The 15203-nt window shown below is 42.3% G+C and overlaps 2 protein-coding genes across 2 annotated transcripts in view; one reads left to right on the top strand and one right to left on the bottom strand.

Annotated features, from left to right (window-relative positions):
- The window catches only part of SORBS2 (sorbin and SH3 domain containing 2), a 405939-nt gene that overhangs the window by 348490 nt on the left and 42246 nt on the right, over positions 1 to 15203 (bottom strand). The window lies entirely within an intron of this gene.
- On the top strand, positions 1113 to 14394 carry LOC125635818 (uncharacterized). Its single transcript, XM_048848012.2, has 3 exons — positions 1113 to 1896; positions 2485 to 2590; positions 14370 to 14394. Exons 1-3 carry the CDS (start codon positions 1314 to 1316, stop codon positions 14392 to 14394), a joined length of 714 nt encoding a protein of 237 aa, XP_048703969.2. The 5' UTR covers positions 1113 to 1313.

Genomic DNA, 15203 nt, shown 5'->3' on the forward strand with positions numbered 1-15203 from the left:
AAATGCAGTCAGATTCATTTTCATTCACAAAATGGGTATCATTTTGTTTCAAGAGAAATCAGTGCTATAACTGAATCTGTTAGAAATTGACAAGTTCTGACTGCCAGTACTTCTATATTAAATTAAACTAAACATTTATGTGCAATTTTTTAAGAGCCTGAATCTTTGGTTTACAATTAATTTTAAAGCAAGTTCTTCAACAGCATGTGCAATTTTATTTTAGCCAGGTGGGTCAGAAGCCCTTACATCATTTGTGCTAAATAATAATTATATGGTGCATATTACCGCATATTGACCATGTGCTTGAAGCTGTTCACAACAGACAATTTGGTTCCTGCCCCAAGGGACTTGCTGTCTAATCTTGACAAAGCTCAGGCAGAGAACACAATACCAGTTAGCCAGAGAATGTCCACAATCAAGAACTCTACAATTTTTTCCCTCTGTTTAAAGGTGTATTTGTGATGAATTATCACTCAAAGGATTCACGGCAGTAGTATATTTTAAGAAAGAATTTGAATGAGGACAGTTGTCCGGCATGCAAAAAGGCGAATGTCATAGGTAAAAGGGATAACACTGGAGAAGGCTATGAAGGGAGTTGTTAGGTAGAAGACAGAAGCAGAACAAGGGAATGAATGGTGAATTAGGAAGCAAAACACCCAGATATGTAAATAAGAGCGGAATTGTGGAGAAGCTTGCAGGTTCACTGATTCATGTATTTTAACGCCAGAAGGGATCATTATGGTAATCTAGTCTGACCTCCAGCATAAAATTTAACAAAGTGGCTCCTGGAACAAGTCCCTAAGTTCTGTTTGTACTACAGCATTCTTTTTAGAAAGGCACCCAAGGTAAAGATCAAACATTTTGAACAAATACGCACCATGTATACTTACAGTTTAGGGGGATTTTTTTCTGCCCATAAGCAACAGAGACCACCTTTGATGCCTTTTTCTAGGCTAAGCCCTGGTCTACACTAGGACTTTAGGTCGAATTTAGCAGCATTAAATTGATGTAAACCTGCACCCGTCCACACGATGAAGCCCTTTATTTCGACTTAAAGGGCTCTTAAAATCGATTTCCTTACTCCACCCCTGACAAGTGGATTAGCGCTTAAATCGGCCTTGCCGGCTCGAATTTGGGGTACTGTGGACACAATTCGACGGTATTGGCCTCCGGGAGCTATCCCAGAGTGCTCCATTGTGACCGCTCTGGACAGCACTCTCAACTCAGATGCACTGGCCAGGCAGACAGGAAAAGAACCGCGAACTTTTGAATCTCATTTCCTGTTTGGCCAGCGTGGCAAGCTGCAGGTGACCATGCAGAGCTCATCAGCACAGGTGACCATGATGGAGTCCCAGAATCACAAAAGAGCTCCAGCATGGACCGAACGGGAGGTATGGGATCTGATCGCTGTTTGGGGAGAGGAATCCGTGCTATCAGAACTCCGTTCCAGTTTTCGAAATGCCAAAACCTTTGTCAAAATCTCCCAGGGCATGAAGGACAGAGGCCATAACAGGGACCCGAAGCAGTGCCGCGTGAAACTGAAGGAGCTGAGGCAAGCCTACCAGAAAACCAGAGAGACGAACGGCCGCTCCGGGTCAGAGCCCCAAACATGCCGCTTCTATGATGAGCTGCATGCCATTTTAGGGGGTTCAGCCACCACTACCCCAGCCGTGTTGTTTGACTCCTTCAATGGAGATGGAGGCAATACGGAAGCAGGTTTTGGGGACGAAGAAGAAGATGATGATGATGAGGTTGTAGATAGCTCACAGCAAGCAAGCGGAGAAACCGTTTTTCCCGACAGCCAGGAACTGTTTCTCACCCTGGACCTGGAGCCAGTACCCCCCAAACCCACCCAAGGCTGCCTCCTGGACCCAGCAGGCGGAGAAGGGACCTCTGGTGAGCATACCTTTTAAAATACTATACATGGTTTAAAAGCAAGCATGTGAGAGGATTACTTTGCCCTGGCATTCGCGGTTCTCCTAGATGTTCTCCCAAAGCCTTTGCAAAAGGTTTCTGGGGAGGGCAGCCTTATTGCATCCTTCATGGTAGAACACTTTACAACTCCAGGCCAGTAACACGTACTCGGGAATCATTGTACAACAAAGCATTGCAGTGTATGTTTGCTGGCATTCAAACAACATCCGTTCTTTATCTCTCTGTGTTATCCTCAGGAGAGTGAGATATAATTCATGGTCACCTGGTTGAAATAGAGTGCTTTTCTTCAGGGGACACTCAGAGGAGCCCATTCCTGCTGGGCTGCTTGCCTGTGGCTAAACAGAAATGTTCCCCGCTGTTAGCCACAGGGAGTGGGGAAGGTTGAGGGGGAAGCCACGCGGTGGGGGGAGGCAAAATGCGACCTTGTAACAAAAGCACATGTGCTATGTATGTAATGTTAACAGCAAGGTTTACCCTGAAAGAGTGTAGCCACTGTTTTATAAAATGTGTCTTTTTAAATACCGCTGTCCCTTTTTTTTTCTCCACCAGCTGCATGTGTTTCAATGATCACAGGATCTTCTCCTTCCCAGAAGCTAGTGAAGCTTAGAAAGAAAAAAAAACACACTCACAATGACATGTTCTCCGAGCTCATGCTGTCGTCCCACACTGACAGAGCACAGACGAATGCGTGGAGGCAAATAATGTCAGAGTGCAGGAAAGCACAAAATGACCGGGAGGAGAGGTGGCCGGCTGAAGAGAGTAAGTGGCGGGCTGAAGAGAGTAAGTGGCGGGCTGAAGACAGGGCTGAAACTCAAATGTGGCGGCAGTGTGATGATAGGAGGCAGGATTCAATGCTGAGGCTGCTGGAGGACCAAACCAGTATGCTCCAGTGTATGGTTGAGCTGCAGCAAAGGCAGCTGGAGCACAGACTGCCACTACAGCCCCTGTGTAACCAACCGCCCTCCTCCCCAAGTTCCATAGCCTCCACACCCAGACGCCCAAGAACGCGGTGGGGGGGCCTCCAGCCAACCAGCGACTCTACCACAGAGGATTGCCCCAAAAAAAGAAGGCTGTCATTCAATAAATTTTAAAGTTGTAGACTTTTAAAGTGCTGTGCTTAAAGTGCTGTGTAGCATTTTCCTTCCCTCCTCCACCACCCCTCCTGGGCTACCTTGGTAGTCATCCCCCTATTTGTGTGATGAATGAATAAAGAATGCATGAATGTGAAGCAACAATGACTTTATTGCCTCTGCAAGCGGTGATTGAAGGGAGGAGGGGCGGGTGGTTAGCTTACAGGGAAGTAGATTGAACCAAGGGGCGGGGGGTTTCATCAAGGAGAAACAAACAGAACTTTCACACTGTAGCCTGGCCAGTCATGAAACTGGTTTTCAAAGCTTCTCTGATGCGTACCGCGCCCTCCTGTGCTCTTCTAACCACCCTGGTGTCTGGCTGTGCGTAACCAGCAGCCAGGCGATTTGCCTCAACCTCCCACCCCGCCATAAACGTCTCCCCCTTACTCTCACAGATATTGTGGAGCACACAGCAAGCAGTAATAACAGTGGGAATATTGGTTTCGCTGAGGTCTAAGCGAGTCAGTAAACTGCGCCAGCGTGCCTTTAAACGTCCAAATGCACATTCTACCACCATTCTGCACTTGCTCAGCCTGTAGTTGAACAGCTCCTGACTACTGTCCAGGCTGCCTGTGTACGGCTTCATGAGCCATGGCATTAAGGGGTAGGCTGGGTCCCCAAGGATACCTATAGGCATTTCAACATCCCCAACAGTTATTTTCTGGTCTGGGAATAAAGTCCCTTCCTGCAGCTTTTGAAACAGACCAGAGTTCCTGAAGATGCAAGTGTCATGTACCTTTCCCGGCCATCCCACGTTGATGTTGGTGAAACGTCCCTTGTGATCCACCAGAGCTTGCAGCACTATCGAAAAGTACCCCTTGCGGTTTATGTACTCAGCGGCTTGGTGCTCCGGTGCCAAGATAGGGATATGGGTTCCGTCTATGGCCCCACCACAGTTAGGGAATCCCATTGCAGCAAAGCCATCCACTATGACCTGCACATTTCCCAGGGTCACTACCCTTGATATCAGCAGATCTTTGATTGCGTGGGCTACTTGCATCACAGCAGCCCCCACAGTAGATTTGCCCACTCCAAATTGATTCCCAACTGACCGGTAGCTGTCTGGCGTTGCAAGCTTCCACAGGGCTATCGCCACTCGTTTCTCAACTGTGAGGGCTGCTCTCATCTTGGTATTCATGTGCCTCAGGGCAGGGGAAAGCAAGTCACAAAGTTCCATGAAAGTGCCCTTACGCATGCGAAAGTTTCGCAGCCACTGGGAATCGTCCCAGACCTGCAACACTATGCGGTCCCACCAGTCTGTGCTTGTTTCCCGAGCCCAGAATCGGCGTTGCACAGCATGAACCTGCCCCATTAGCACCATGATGCATGCATTGGCAGGGCCCATGCTTTCAGAGAAATCTGTGTCCATGTCCTGATCACTCACGTGACCGCGCTGACGTCGCCTCCTCGCCTGGTATCGCTTTGCCCGGTTCTGGTGCTGCATATACTGCTGGATAATGCGTGTGGTGTTTAATGTGCTCCGAATTGCCAAAGTGAGCTGAGCGGCCTCCATGCTTGTCTTGGTATGGCGTCCGCACAGAAAAAAGGCGCGGAATGATTGTCTGCCGTTGCTCTGACGGAGGGAGGGGCGACTGACGAAATGGCTTACAGGGTTGGCTTCAGGGAGCTAAAATCAACAAAGGGGGTGTCTTTACATCAAGGAGTATTTCAGGCAGGACTTCACGGAGGGTTCCAATAAGAAATGGTGCACCTAAGTTATTGTTCTTATTGGAACAAGGAGGTTAGTCTGGCCTCTGATTGATACATGGCTAGATTTACCTCGCTGCACCTTCTCTGTGAGTGACTGCAGTGTGACCTAGAAGAATGAGTCCCCTAGACGGGGGAGAGGGGGAAGCAAATGAATACAGAACAAATCTGGTCTATTTCTTGTTTTGATCCACTCCATCTATCTTTTACATCTTTGGCTGGCAGCAGACGGTGCAGAAGGACTGCATGCCATCCACATCTCATGGCTGCTCGGCAGAAGATGGTACAGTACGACTGCTAGCCATCCTCATCTCTTGCCTGCCCGGCAGAAGATGGTACAGTACGACTGCTAGCAATCCGTATCGCCTGCCTGCTCACCATAAGACGGTTCAATAGGACTGACTGCAGGACTAAAGAGAATGACCTGGTCAAGTCACTCCAAATTTAGTCCCTGCACCCATGTCTGTCCAGGCGCTCCCCGCCGATGTGGCCAGGAGCACCTCGGACATGATGATGACGGCTACCAGTCGTACTGTACCGTCTGCTGCCACAAGGCAAGAGGTTGCTGCTACTGTGTAGCAATGCCGTACCACGTCTGCCAGCATCCAGGAGACATAGGGTGACGGTTACCTGAGCGGGCTCCATGCTTGCCGTGGTATAGCGTCTGCACAGGTAACTCAGGAAAAAAGGCACGAAACGATTGTCTACCCTTGCTTTCACAGAGGGAGGGAGGGAACGGGGGCCTGACGATATGTACCCAGAACCACCCGCGACAATGTTTTAGCCCCATCAAGCATTGGGATCTCAACCCAGAATTCCAATGGGCAGCGGAGACTGCGGGAACTGTGGGATAGCTATCCACAGTGCAATGCTCCGGAAGTCGACTCTAGCCTCGGTACTGTGGAAGCACTCCGCCGAGTTAATGCACTTAATGCACTTAGAGCATTTTCTGTGGGGACACACACACTCGAATATATAAAACCGATTTCTAAAAAACCGACTTCTATAAATTCGACCTTATTCCGTAGTGTAGACATACCCTAAGTTTCCAAGGTAATTTTAAAGATGATTTTACACACTTACATTTCCTTGCATTTTATATAGGTTTACTTTAGGTGTGGTGATTTTTTTTTGGCTGCATTTCTCTCAAGGCTCAACACTGAGTGCCTACTGAATATAACAAAGCCACATCTGTTTCCTCTGCGCAGGCATTTTCTGTTACTGAGGGTCAGATTTTGTCACCCTTAGTCACATTGAGTTCTACCAGAATCTATCGTTAAGTAGGCACAAGCTATCATAGTAGCAGCAGCAGCTTCCCCCCCCAACCAATTTTCTGATGTACCTGCGGATTCCACCTCTTCTCTGCTCCCCAGTTACACATGCTTCCCTGAACTTTCAGCACTCCCCAGATCTCCGGGAGGCTACCATTCCTCCAGTGAAAGATACTAGATGAGACTCCTAGGGGACTTGGAACTTATCAATGCCACCCTGACTGGATGAAGGGGCTGGTATTGAATGATACACACGGTGCTCCCTCTGCCTTCCGGACATCTGGGGTCACAGGGCTGTATATTCATACCACTTCCAGCCCTGTCAGCCTGGGAAACATGAAACAGGGACTAGGAATGGTAGTTATAACGTAGGTCTGACAGTCTGGTGTTTAAATCACATTACTACAATGTAGCTTTACGAAGTGTAATATCATCAAGTAGTATTGTTGCTTTAATATTTTACTTGGGCAAAGAGCCCATCGATGTCCATGGGAGTTTAGCCTGGCTAAGGTCTACATAAGCACTTCAGGATATGACCCAATAATACTAGTGTACCCCCACAAATTTTTTTTGTTATAAAAGATGGATATCCAACTCATGCTGCATGGGCTTTTCAAGCTATGTAAGGCTTTCACTGATCTCAGATAAAGTTCCCATCCTCTAGCACAGGGCTTCTCAACTCCTGGGCCGGGAAGCAAAACTGGGTCACCAGGATGTTTCAGAAGGTTGGTGAGACTTCCTATCCCATGGGACTGGTTGGGCTTGTCTGCCTGCTCCAGGCACTGCAACCTCTCGCGTCCCAGTGTCTCTCAGCTTTAGCCCAGCCATCATGACTACGGGAATCCAGGTAGGCCAAATTTGAATGAGTGGCACTGTAACCCCATGAGCCAGGTCACAGCTCCACTCACACAAATTGGCCCAGTCAGGGGGGTGAGGCGAAAACTGAGCAGCACTGCAACCCTAGAGGTTGCAACATCTGGAGTGGAGAGCCAAGCCCAGCCAGCCCCACAGCACAGGAGCTGCAGGAGCCACCACTGTGGGGTAAGTGCCAGGCAGGGCCCAACCCCCCTGGAGGGCAGGATCCAACCGAAACCACCCCAGGGCCTCCACCCAGAGATTATTTAGTGAGTTGTGAGATAAAAGGCCATAAAACATTTACAAATGGGTCCTGAGCCCAAAAAGGTTGAGAGCCACTGTTCTATCACATACCACATATCACAGAACTGGCTCTTTTATCCATTCAGGAATTTAATTTCACTTGACATGTTACCACTGAAACATGGTTGCACATTTCTCCCTTTTTCTATGTCCTCTGTCTCACTGAGGACCCTAACCCTAACCCCCTTGTCATAAATATAAAGGGAAGGGTAAACCCCTTTAAAATCCCTCCTGGGCAGAGGAAAAATCCTTTCACTGGTAAAGGGTTAAGAAGCTAAAGCTAACCTCGCTGGCACCTGACCAAAATGACCAATGAGGAGACAAGATACTTTCAAAAGCTGGGAGGAGGGAGAAAAACAAAGGGTCTGTGTGTCTGTTGGTATACTGCTTTTGCCGGGGATAGAAAAGGAATGGAATCTTAGAACTTTTAGTAAGTAATCTAGCTAGGTATGCATTAGATTATGATTTCTTTAAATGGCGGAGAAAATAATTGTGCTGAATAGAATGACTATTTCTGTCTGTGTCTCTCTTTTGTAACTTAAGGTTTTGCCTAGAGGGATTTTCTATGTTTTGAATCTAATTACCCTGTAAGGTACCTACCATCCTGATTTTACAGGGGTGATTCCTTTACTCCTATTTACTTCTATTTCTATTAAAAGTCTTCTTGTAAGAAAACTGAATGGTTTTTCATTGTTCTAAGATCCAAGGGTTTGGGTCTGTGGTCACCTATGCAAATTGGTGAGGATTTTTACCAAACCTTTCCCAGGAAGTGGGGTGCAAGGGTTGGGAGGATTTTGGGAGGAAAGACGTGTCCAAACTGCGTTTCCCAGTAAACCCAGTTAGAGTTTGGTGGTGGCAGTGGTTATTCCAAGGACAAAGGATAAAATTAATTTGTACCTTGGGGAAGTTTTAACCTAAGCTGGTAAAAGTAAGCTTAGGGGGTTTTCATGCAGGTCCCCACATCTGTACCCTAGAGTTCAGAGTGGGGGAGGAACCTTGACACCCCTCCAAGACCTAGGCTAAGCAAAGAACTGTTTTGAACATAGGAAAGAGACCAACATGAAACAGACACAAACTTTTAAGGTTCCTACTATCGTTGGCTCTTTTGGGTCAACACCATGAAATAAAACTATGGGAACATTATTCCTCCTATGTGTGTAAATATATCAATATGTATATAGAGATCAAGGTTAGAAATGAATAAAAATGCATCATTTATGCAGAAGCTTTTTTTCTTTAAAAACTAGTTTGAAAACTCTATATATTCAGTAAAAATATTTATGAATTAAAGTTTTAAATGGTTACAAAGAGCTTTTGTTGGAAAAGCACTGGTCAATTAAAGACATCAGCATTGCTTTAGGAAGGGGAAATCACACCTAATTGACTTGATTTATGACATTCTCCAGACTATTAAATGCTTAAAAGTATAGTCTGGGACTATAAAAACACCCTGACTTTGAAATGGAAAACTTTAGAATAAAGGCTCTGTTCTGTGACCTTTTAAAATTTTTAAATTGGTGGCGGCAATTCTAAAAATGATAATATTGATATATGCAGTGTTGCTGTAGCTTTGTTGGTCCCAGGATATTAGAGAGACAAGGCGTGTGAGGTGATATCTTTTAATGGAACCAACCTCTGTTGGTGAGAGAGACAAGCTTTCAAGCTTCTGAAAGGCAGTCTCTCTCACCCACAGAGGTTGGTTCCATAAAAGATATTATTTCATGCACATTGTCTCTCTAATATTGATATGTCGGATTAAATCACTTTAAATTATTAAATAGCATAATAATACACAGAATAATCATAAAATGCAGAACAGGAGACGTCTGGTGTCTCCTTGCAATGAAAAACACAGGATATAGTATCAATCATAAAAGCAATTCCCTTGATTAGAAATAATCACTGTTAGTAGTCTTTAATTAAATGGGCCCTGGAAGTTCAACAAACATGTACAATCAAATGACCTTGTTAATTACAAATGGTCACATGGGAACTTGGTTATAGACATAAAGTAACTACGAAGGTGCCCTATTGCTGCCAGATGTTAGTAATTTAAAGCAACATAATGTTTATATTGTGTCTAAGCGGAAATATTTCTTAAACATATCTATACTTTGTGTGTGCATGCGTGCTTTCTTCCAAATATAATTTTCCCAGTTTAAAATCAGAAGCGCCTTACATTTGGCTAAACAATAGTATTCAGCACTTTAGAACCTTAAAGCATTACATAATAATTAACCCTCAAGGCCATGGTCAGGTATGTTACAGATGGGGAGAAAGAGGGGAACCAGTCCAGAGGACGCATATACAAACCAGTACCACTGCATGTTTAAATGGTTATCATAAGTGCACATGTAAATTGAGTAATTGTTCATAGAAACTTTCTATTCCCATGTGCCGATATTCAATTGCTTAATAGCTACACAAGAAAGGCACAAATTATTGTACACACTTTTACATATAGCTCTGAGCTTCGCTGCATTTGAGATACCAGGCTGCCGCCATGCAGCATTTCTAGTACAACCTAGTTAAGCAAAAAGAAAAGGAGTACTTGTGGCACCTTAGAGACTAACCAATTTATTTGAGCATAAACTTTCACGAGCAACAGCTCACTTCATCGGATGCATACTGTGGAAACTGTCCACAGTACGCATCCGATGAAGTGAGCTGTAGCTCACGAAAGCTTATGCTCAAATGAATTGGTTAGTCTCTAAGGTGCCACAAGTACTCCTTTTCTTTTTGCGAATACAGACTAACACGGCTGTTACTCTGAAACCTAGTTAAGGTAAGTTTAGAAATGCCTAAAGCCATTCTAGCAGTATGTCATCATTTCCATTTACAATCCTGGTCAAAACAAGGAAGTAGAGAAGCACACAAATTAAATATTTTTAAAAGGCAACTTTGAGCCCCAACTGAATTTGTGTACCACCATCATATTATATAAACAGCATTGATTTAAACAACATAGTTTTGCTACTAGAAAATGCTTCTATACATTAATTTAAGGCCAGAAGGGACCATTATCATCATCTAGTCTGACCGCTTGTATAAAAGGATACAGAATTTCAGAAAAGACTTCCTGCATCAAGCTCAGTAACTTGTGGTTGAGCTATACCCTCTCTCTCAGAAAAGCATCCAATTTTGATTTCAGTTCTTCAAGAGATGGAGATTCCAGCTTTTAGAATTGGTAATGCTTTTGGCTGCTAAATTAATGAGCCCTTTATTATCAGCTATTATTTCCCTATGTCAGTACTTATAGATTATGATCAAGTCTTCCACAAGGAGCTTGATCTATTTAGCTTAAGTGTCTCCCTGCATGATTTCTGCCCCCTGCCCCCAACAGATCATGAAAGATTTTTCTTCTCTAGACTCCCTCACATTTTTCAATATCCTTTTTAAAGCATGGACACCAGAACTGGACACAGCAGCGCAATAACAGTCTCCCCAGTGCTGTAAGCGGAGGTGATATCACCTCCTTGCTCCTACTCTCTATTTTCTTGTTTATACTGTATTAGCCTTTTTATCCACAGCATTGCACTGGGAGCTCATGTTCAGTTTGGTTATCCACCATGACCGCCGTGTCTATTACAAGGTCACTACTTTCTAGGATACTGTCCTCAATCTATAAGTCTGGCCTATATTCTTGTTCCTAGATGTATGTCCTTGCATTTGACTGTATTAAAATGCATATTGTTTGAGTGCACCCAGCTTAGCTTACCAAGAGATTCAAATCACTCTGCTTATGTGATCAATGACATCTTGAGGACCATCATGATAACGACAGTCTTGAGGTCTGTACATTAAACATACCATATCAGAAATCAGCCGTTTCAAAGTCACTGAATTTTTAGATTTGATGAGAGAATTTTAATTGATTCCTTATGTTCTTTTCTTTAATTTCACTTTATATAAAATTGCATCTGTTCCCCACCCTAGTCTGATCTTCTCTATATTAAAAAAAAATTAGAGTTGTACAGCCCAAAGGAGTGGATATGTATATATTTTATGATGTTGCCAGGGCTTTGCTTTCATTTACAAAATAGAACTAGTCTCCTTTCTTGCTGTTGTTTTTAGTGGTACTTAGCTTTGCATATTCTTGTCAATATCAAACAGTACAGTAACAAAGCAAATGGTTAAACATATTGGAAATGTACAAATTTAACGTCTCTCTCAAGGTCACAGGGCCCCAGTTTAATTGCCTTTCTGTCAGATACTATACATCTCACAAACATGCTTCAGGGGGCAAGACTATTTGAAATCAGTCCAATACAGTATGCTGGCTTTGTTTAGTCTGTGCCAAATGGATAAAGTTCAATGCTGCTTTTGTTAAAAAAATCTATACAGCGTCTCCATGCTATAGCTGAGAAAGACAAAAGCTGTTACTTTATACATCAGACAATGTTAGTTTTTACCTTTGTCCCATTTCATGAATTCTTAGCTTACGTCACAGTTGGAGCTTGTTTAGATGTCCTTCTTAGGTTATAAGCTTATATACGTATAAACGTATATATACGCTTATACACTTATAGGTTATACACTTCTTATATACGCTAATACCATAGTGATTATTGTAGTATTAGAACCTAATCAGACAGGCACAGTTTAACAATTTTTTATGGGTTTCAGATGGACAGTGGTCATATGTTTGCTAGGTATTCCACTACATCTGAGTAAATATTGCCAACAAATCTGAATTTGTTTGAAACATCGTAGTGTTTTTTGTTCCCAGTTTTGTGTCTAGCCAAATCTGAACAGAATCATTATTATTACTATCAAACATTTATATTATGGTAGCACCCAAAGGCTCCAAGCAGGTTTAGAACCCTTTATGCTGGACATTCCACAGGAAACCATCTCTGCCTTGATATGAAAAATCCATTGCTCTGCCATTGCAGTACTCTTCTCTACAATATGCATTTCCTAGTGTTCTGTTCATTGTAGTTTAAACATCCCATGTAATAGGGCTTCCACTGCTACCTTTAGAAGACCATTGAAGGTCAAGTAATACCTCTCCATCTTTGATATTCACAATCTTAAAATGTGCATAAATTGATATTCCCCTCTCCCTTATCATAAAAAATACCAGTTAATTCTTGAATATTTCCTCGTAAATCATTCCAGCAGCCCGTTGTTTATTTTTGTTTCTTTCCTTTGAACTACTTCCAGTTCAACGAAAAAGAGTACTTGTGGCACCTTAGAGACTAACCAATTTATTTGAGCATAAGCTTTCGTGAGCTACAGCTCACTTCATCGGAATGCATCTGATGAAGTGAGCTGTAACTTATGAAAGCTTATGCTCAAATAAATTTCTCCGTCTCTAAGGTGCCACAAGTACTCCTTTTCTTTTTGTGGATACCAGACTAACAAGGCTGCTACTCTGAAACCTTCCAGTTTAACATTATTTTTCTGGCAATGTGGTCCAGAATTAAACACAGTATTCTTGGTCTAAATCACACTATAGCCATATAGAGGAAACATTATATCCGACTTCCTTGATGAATATGTATCCCCAAATTGTACAGGCATTTTTGAATCACTACAACTTCCAGTATGGTGAATCACATTCACCTGAATTCTAACGCAGATAAAAAACAAAGTTACTGATCTATGAAGAAAAATAACTTACACTCTTAAAAAGCAGACACACTTCATGACTTGAGGATGGTCTTTTTGGTGCCATCCTTAAATCCACTAAGAATAATCATGGGAATTAACTACTACAGAGCCTCAACTCAGTACCAGAAGAACTACTTTGGGGGGAGTGGGGTGGAGGGGAAGAGAAGGCATAGGGATTGTGAAGTAAGAATAAATTACCTTGATGAATAATTTAATGGGGAAAAAACAGTACAACTTTTGTAATGATAAATTATGTGCCTCTTAAATTGCTTAGTATTCTTTGAGAGAATTAATAAAATGAGGCTAGAGAAGAACTTGTGGATATAATTTGGTCTTCCAAAAAAAACCAAAACCCTTTTAATAAAATCTGTCAGAGGCAATTCAGAGAAAAGTAGAAACCACAGGGCAAAAAGATAAAGTTGTCATGGCCTTCAGAACTAGTTCAGAGATAGGAAGCAAAGAAGGGATGATTTCCAGAGTGGAAACAAATTAGTAATTGGTTATTCGAAGGATCAGTGCTAGGATCAGTGTTGGTTAATGCATCTAACAGTGATTTTAAAGAGGAGATAAATAGCAAAGTGGTAAAATATGCTGAGAAGAAAAATTTACTTAGATCAGTACAAATTTACAGGACATTGAGCAGTCAAGGAAGTTTTCATTAAAAAAAAAAAAGCCTGGATAACATAAAGGCAATTAAAATTCCATGTGGCCAAGTGCAAGGTAGCATACACTGAATGAAATTATTGTCACACTTTATATTAAGGAAACATTTATAAGTAGTTTATAAATGATTAATAGATGTTTTAATCAATTGTTTTACATTCCAACAGGTTCCCTGTAATCATGTGCACCACTGATGCACTTACAATATATAGTACTGGTCAGTACATGTTCATATGTACATATTGCCACTGATCATACCTGCTGGTCTATAGCTGAGTATAGGAGAGTAAGATTAATCAGAGTGTAAATTCTAATAACAAATGGCAGTCAGATATCACTCTCACTGTGTCATCTTTTTGCTTTCCTCAACCTACCAGTATCACTTCATCTTATCTGGACAGAGTCTCAGCCAATTAGCCCCAAGATCGACAAGACACTGGGCACAATATATGACAATACAGTCTAGGTCAGATGAGAGTTAGATGTCATATTGAAGGGATTGTAGCTCTTGTATTCATCTACACATTGAACAGCACAGACAAGGTGGAATCCGGTAAAACCCCATTTTAGGTGTACCCTCAGGAACGATGAGTAAAACCATCCTCTGGCCTTCGGTATATTTCATGACTACAAAATAGACTGGAAAATTTTCAGCACATTTTTTCCAGTGGGAAAAAAACTGAAAAAGATGCCAAACCGTTTCACTAAAAATATTTACTCTTTTTCAATCAGCTCAGAAAAAAATCTGCATGAGCAATATTCCACACATATATGTGTATATGAGAAAGCTGTGCAAAGAAGCCCTTCTCTTCATCCCACCCGAGAAAAAGAGACAGCTTCTAGATGGTGGTTCTACAATGTGATGCTTCCTGTATTTTTTTTCTTGCAGCAACAACCAGGAAGAGGATGATTAATCCTTTGTTTACAATCTGCGCTAATGTCTTGAATGCTAATCATTTGACTAGCAGAAAGAGGGTGGCAGTTTGGAGGACAGATAGAGCACACAATGGCAACTGAAGTGTCATAGATCCAGAAGGTAAAGCAGCCATTTTCTCTGGCAGGTGGAATATTTCTGCAGCACATGACAAACAAGTTCCACATCAGATTCTGCAGCACTGGAGCTACAATACACAAGAGGCCTTCTATAAGAATTTATTTTGCGTGTAGATATAACCTAATAAGGCACTTTTATAATGTTATTTATATGGTGCTTTTACTGTGTGTATTTAACATATGTTCAAAGCATAGTATAAGGCACTGGTTTGACATTAGCATTTGTAAGTACTTCACTTTATTTGATATCTACAGTATAGTGTATATAAGCATAGTTTAATTAGTAGAAAAGTACACAAGAAAAGGCACCATAATAGTATTAAATACCTATCAGTGTAGTTTGATATTATGGTTACATTTTCTAACATACCATTCTGTCAAAAGTCTAGTTAAAGTGATATATATGCTACACTGATAGGTATATAAATGTTACACATTAATGAAGTAATTTTGCAATGGTGCCAGTCTTTAGAAGAGTACATTATTGTCTTGAGAACAGATACCTCAGACAAATACAAGCACTAAGGGTTTATTGTGAAGTGTAAACGTAGTAAAAGAATTGTGATGCTGATGATTCAATTCCTGAAACACCTGATTTCACCTCATTTACCTCCACGTGTGGCTCGTCTTGTTACAAGTATGATACTTGACCTACTTTTCTGCACCACTC

Source organism: Caretta caretta, chromosome 4 (assembly GCF_965140235.1).
Source record: "Caretta caretta isolate rCarCar2 chromosome 4, rCarCar1.hap1, whole genome shotgun sequence".
NCBI lineage: Eukaryota > Metazoa > Chordata > Testudines > Cheloniidae > Caretta > Caretta caretta.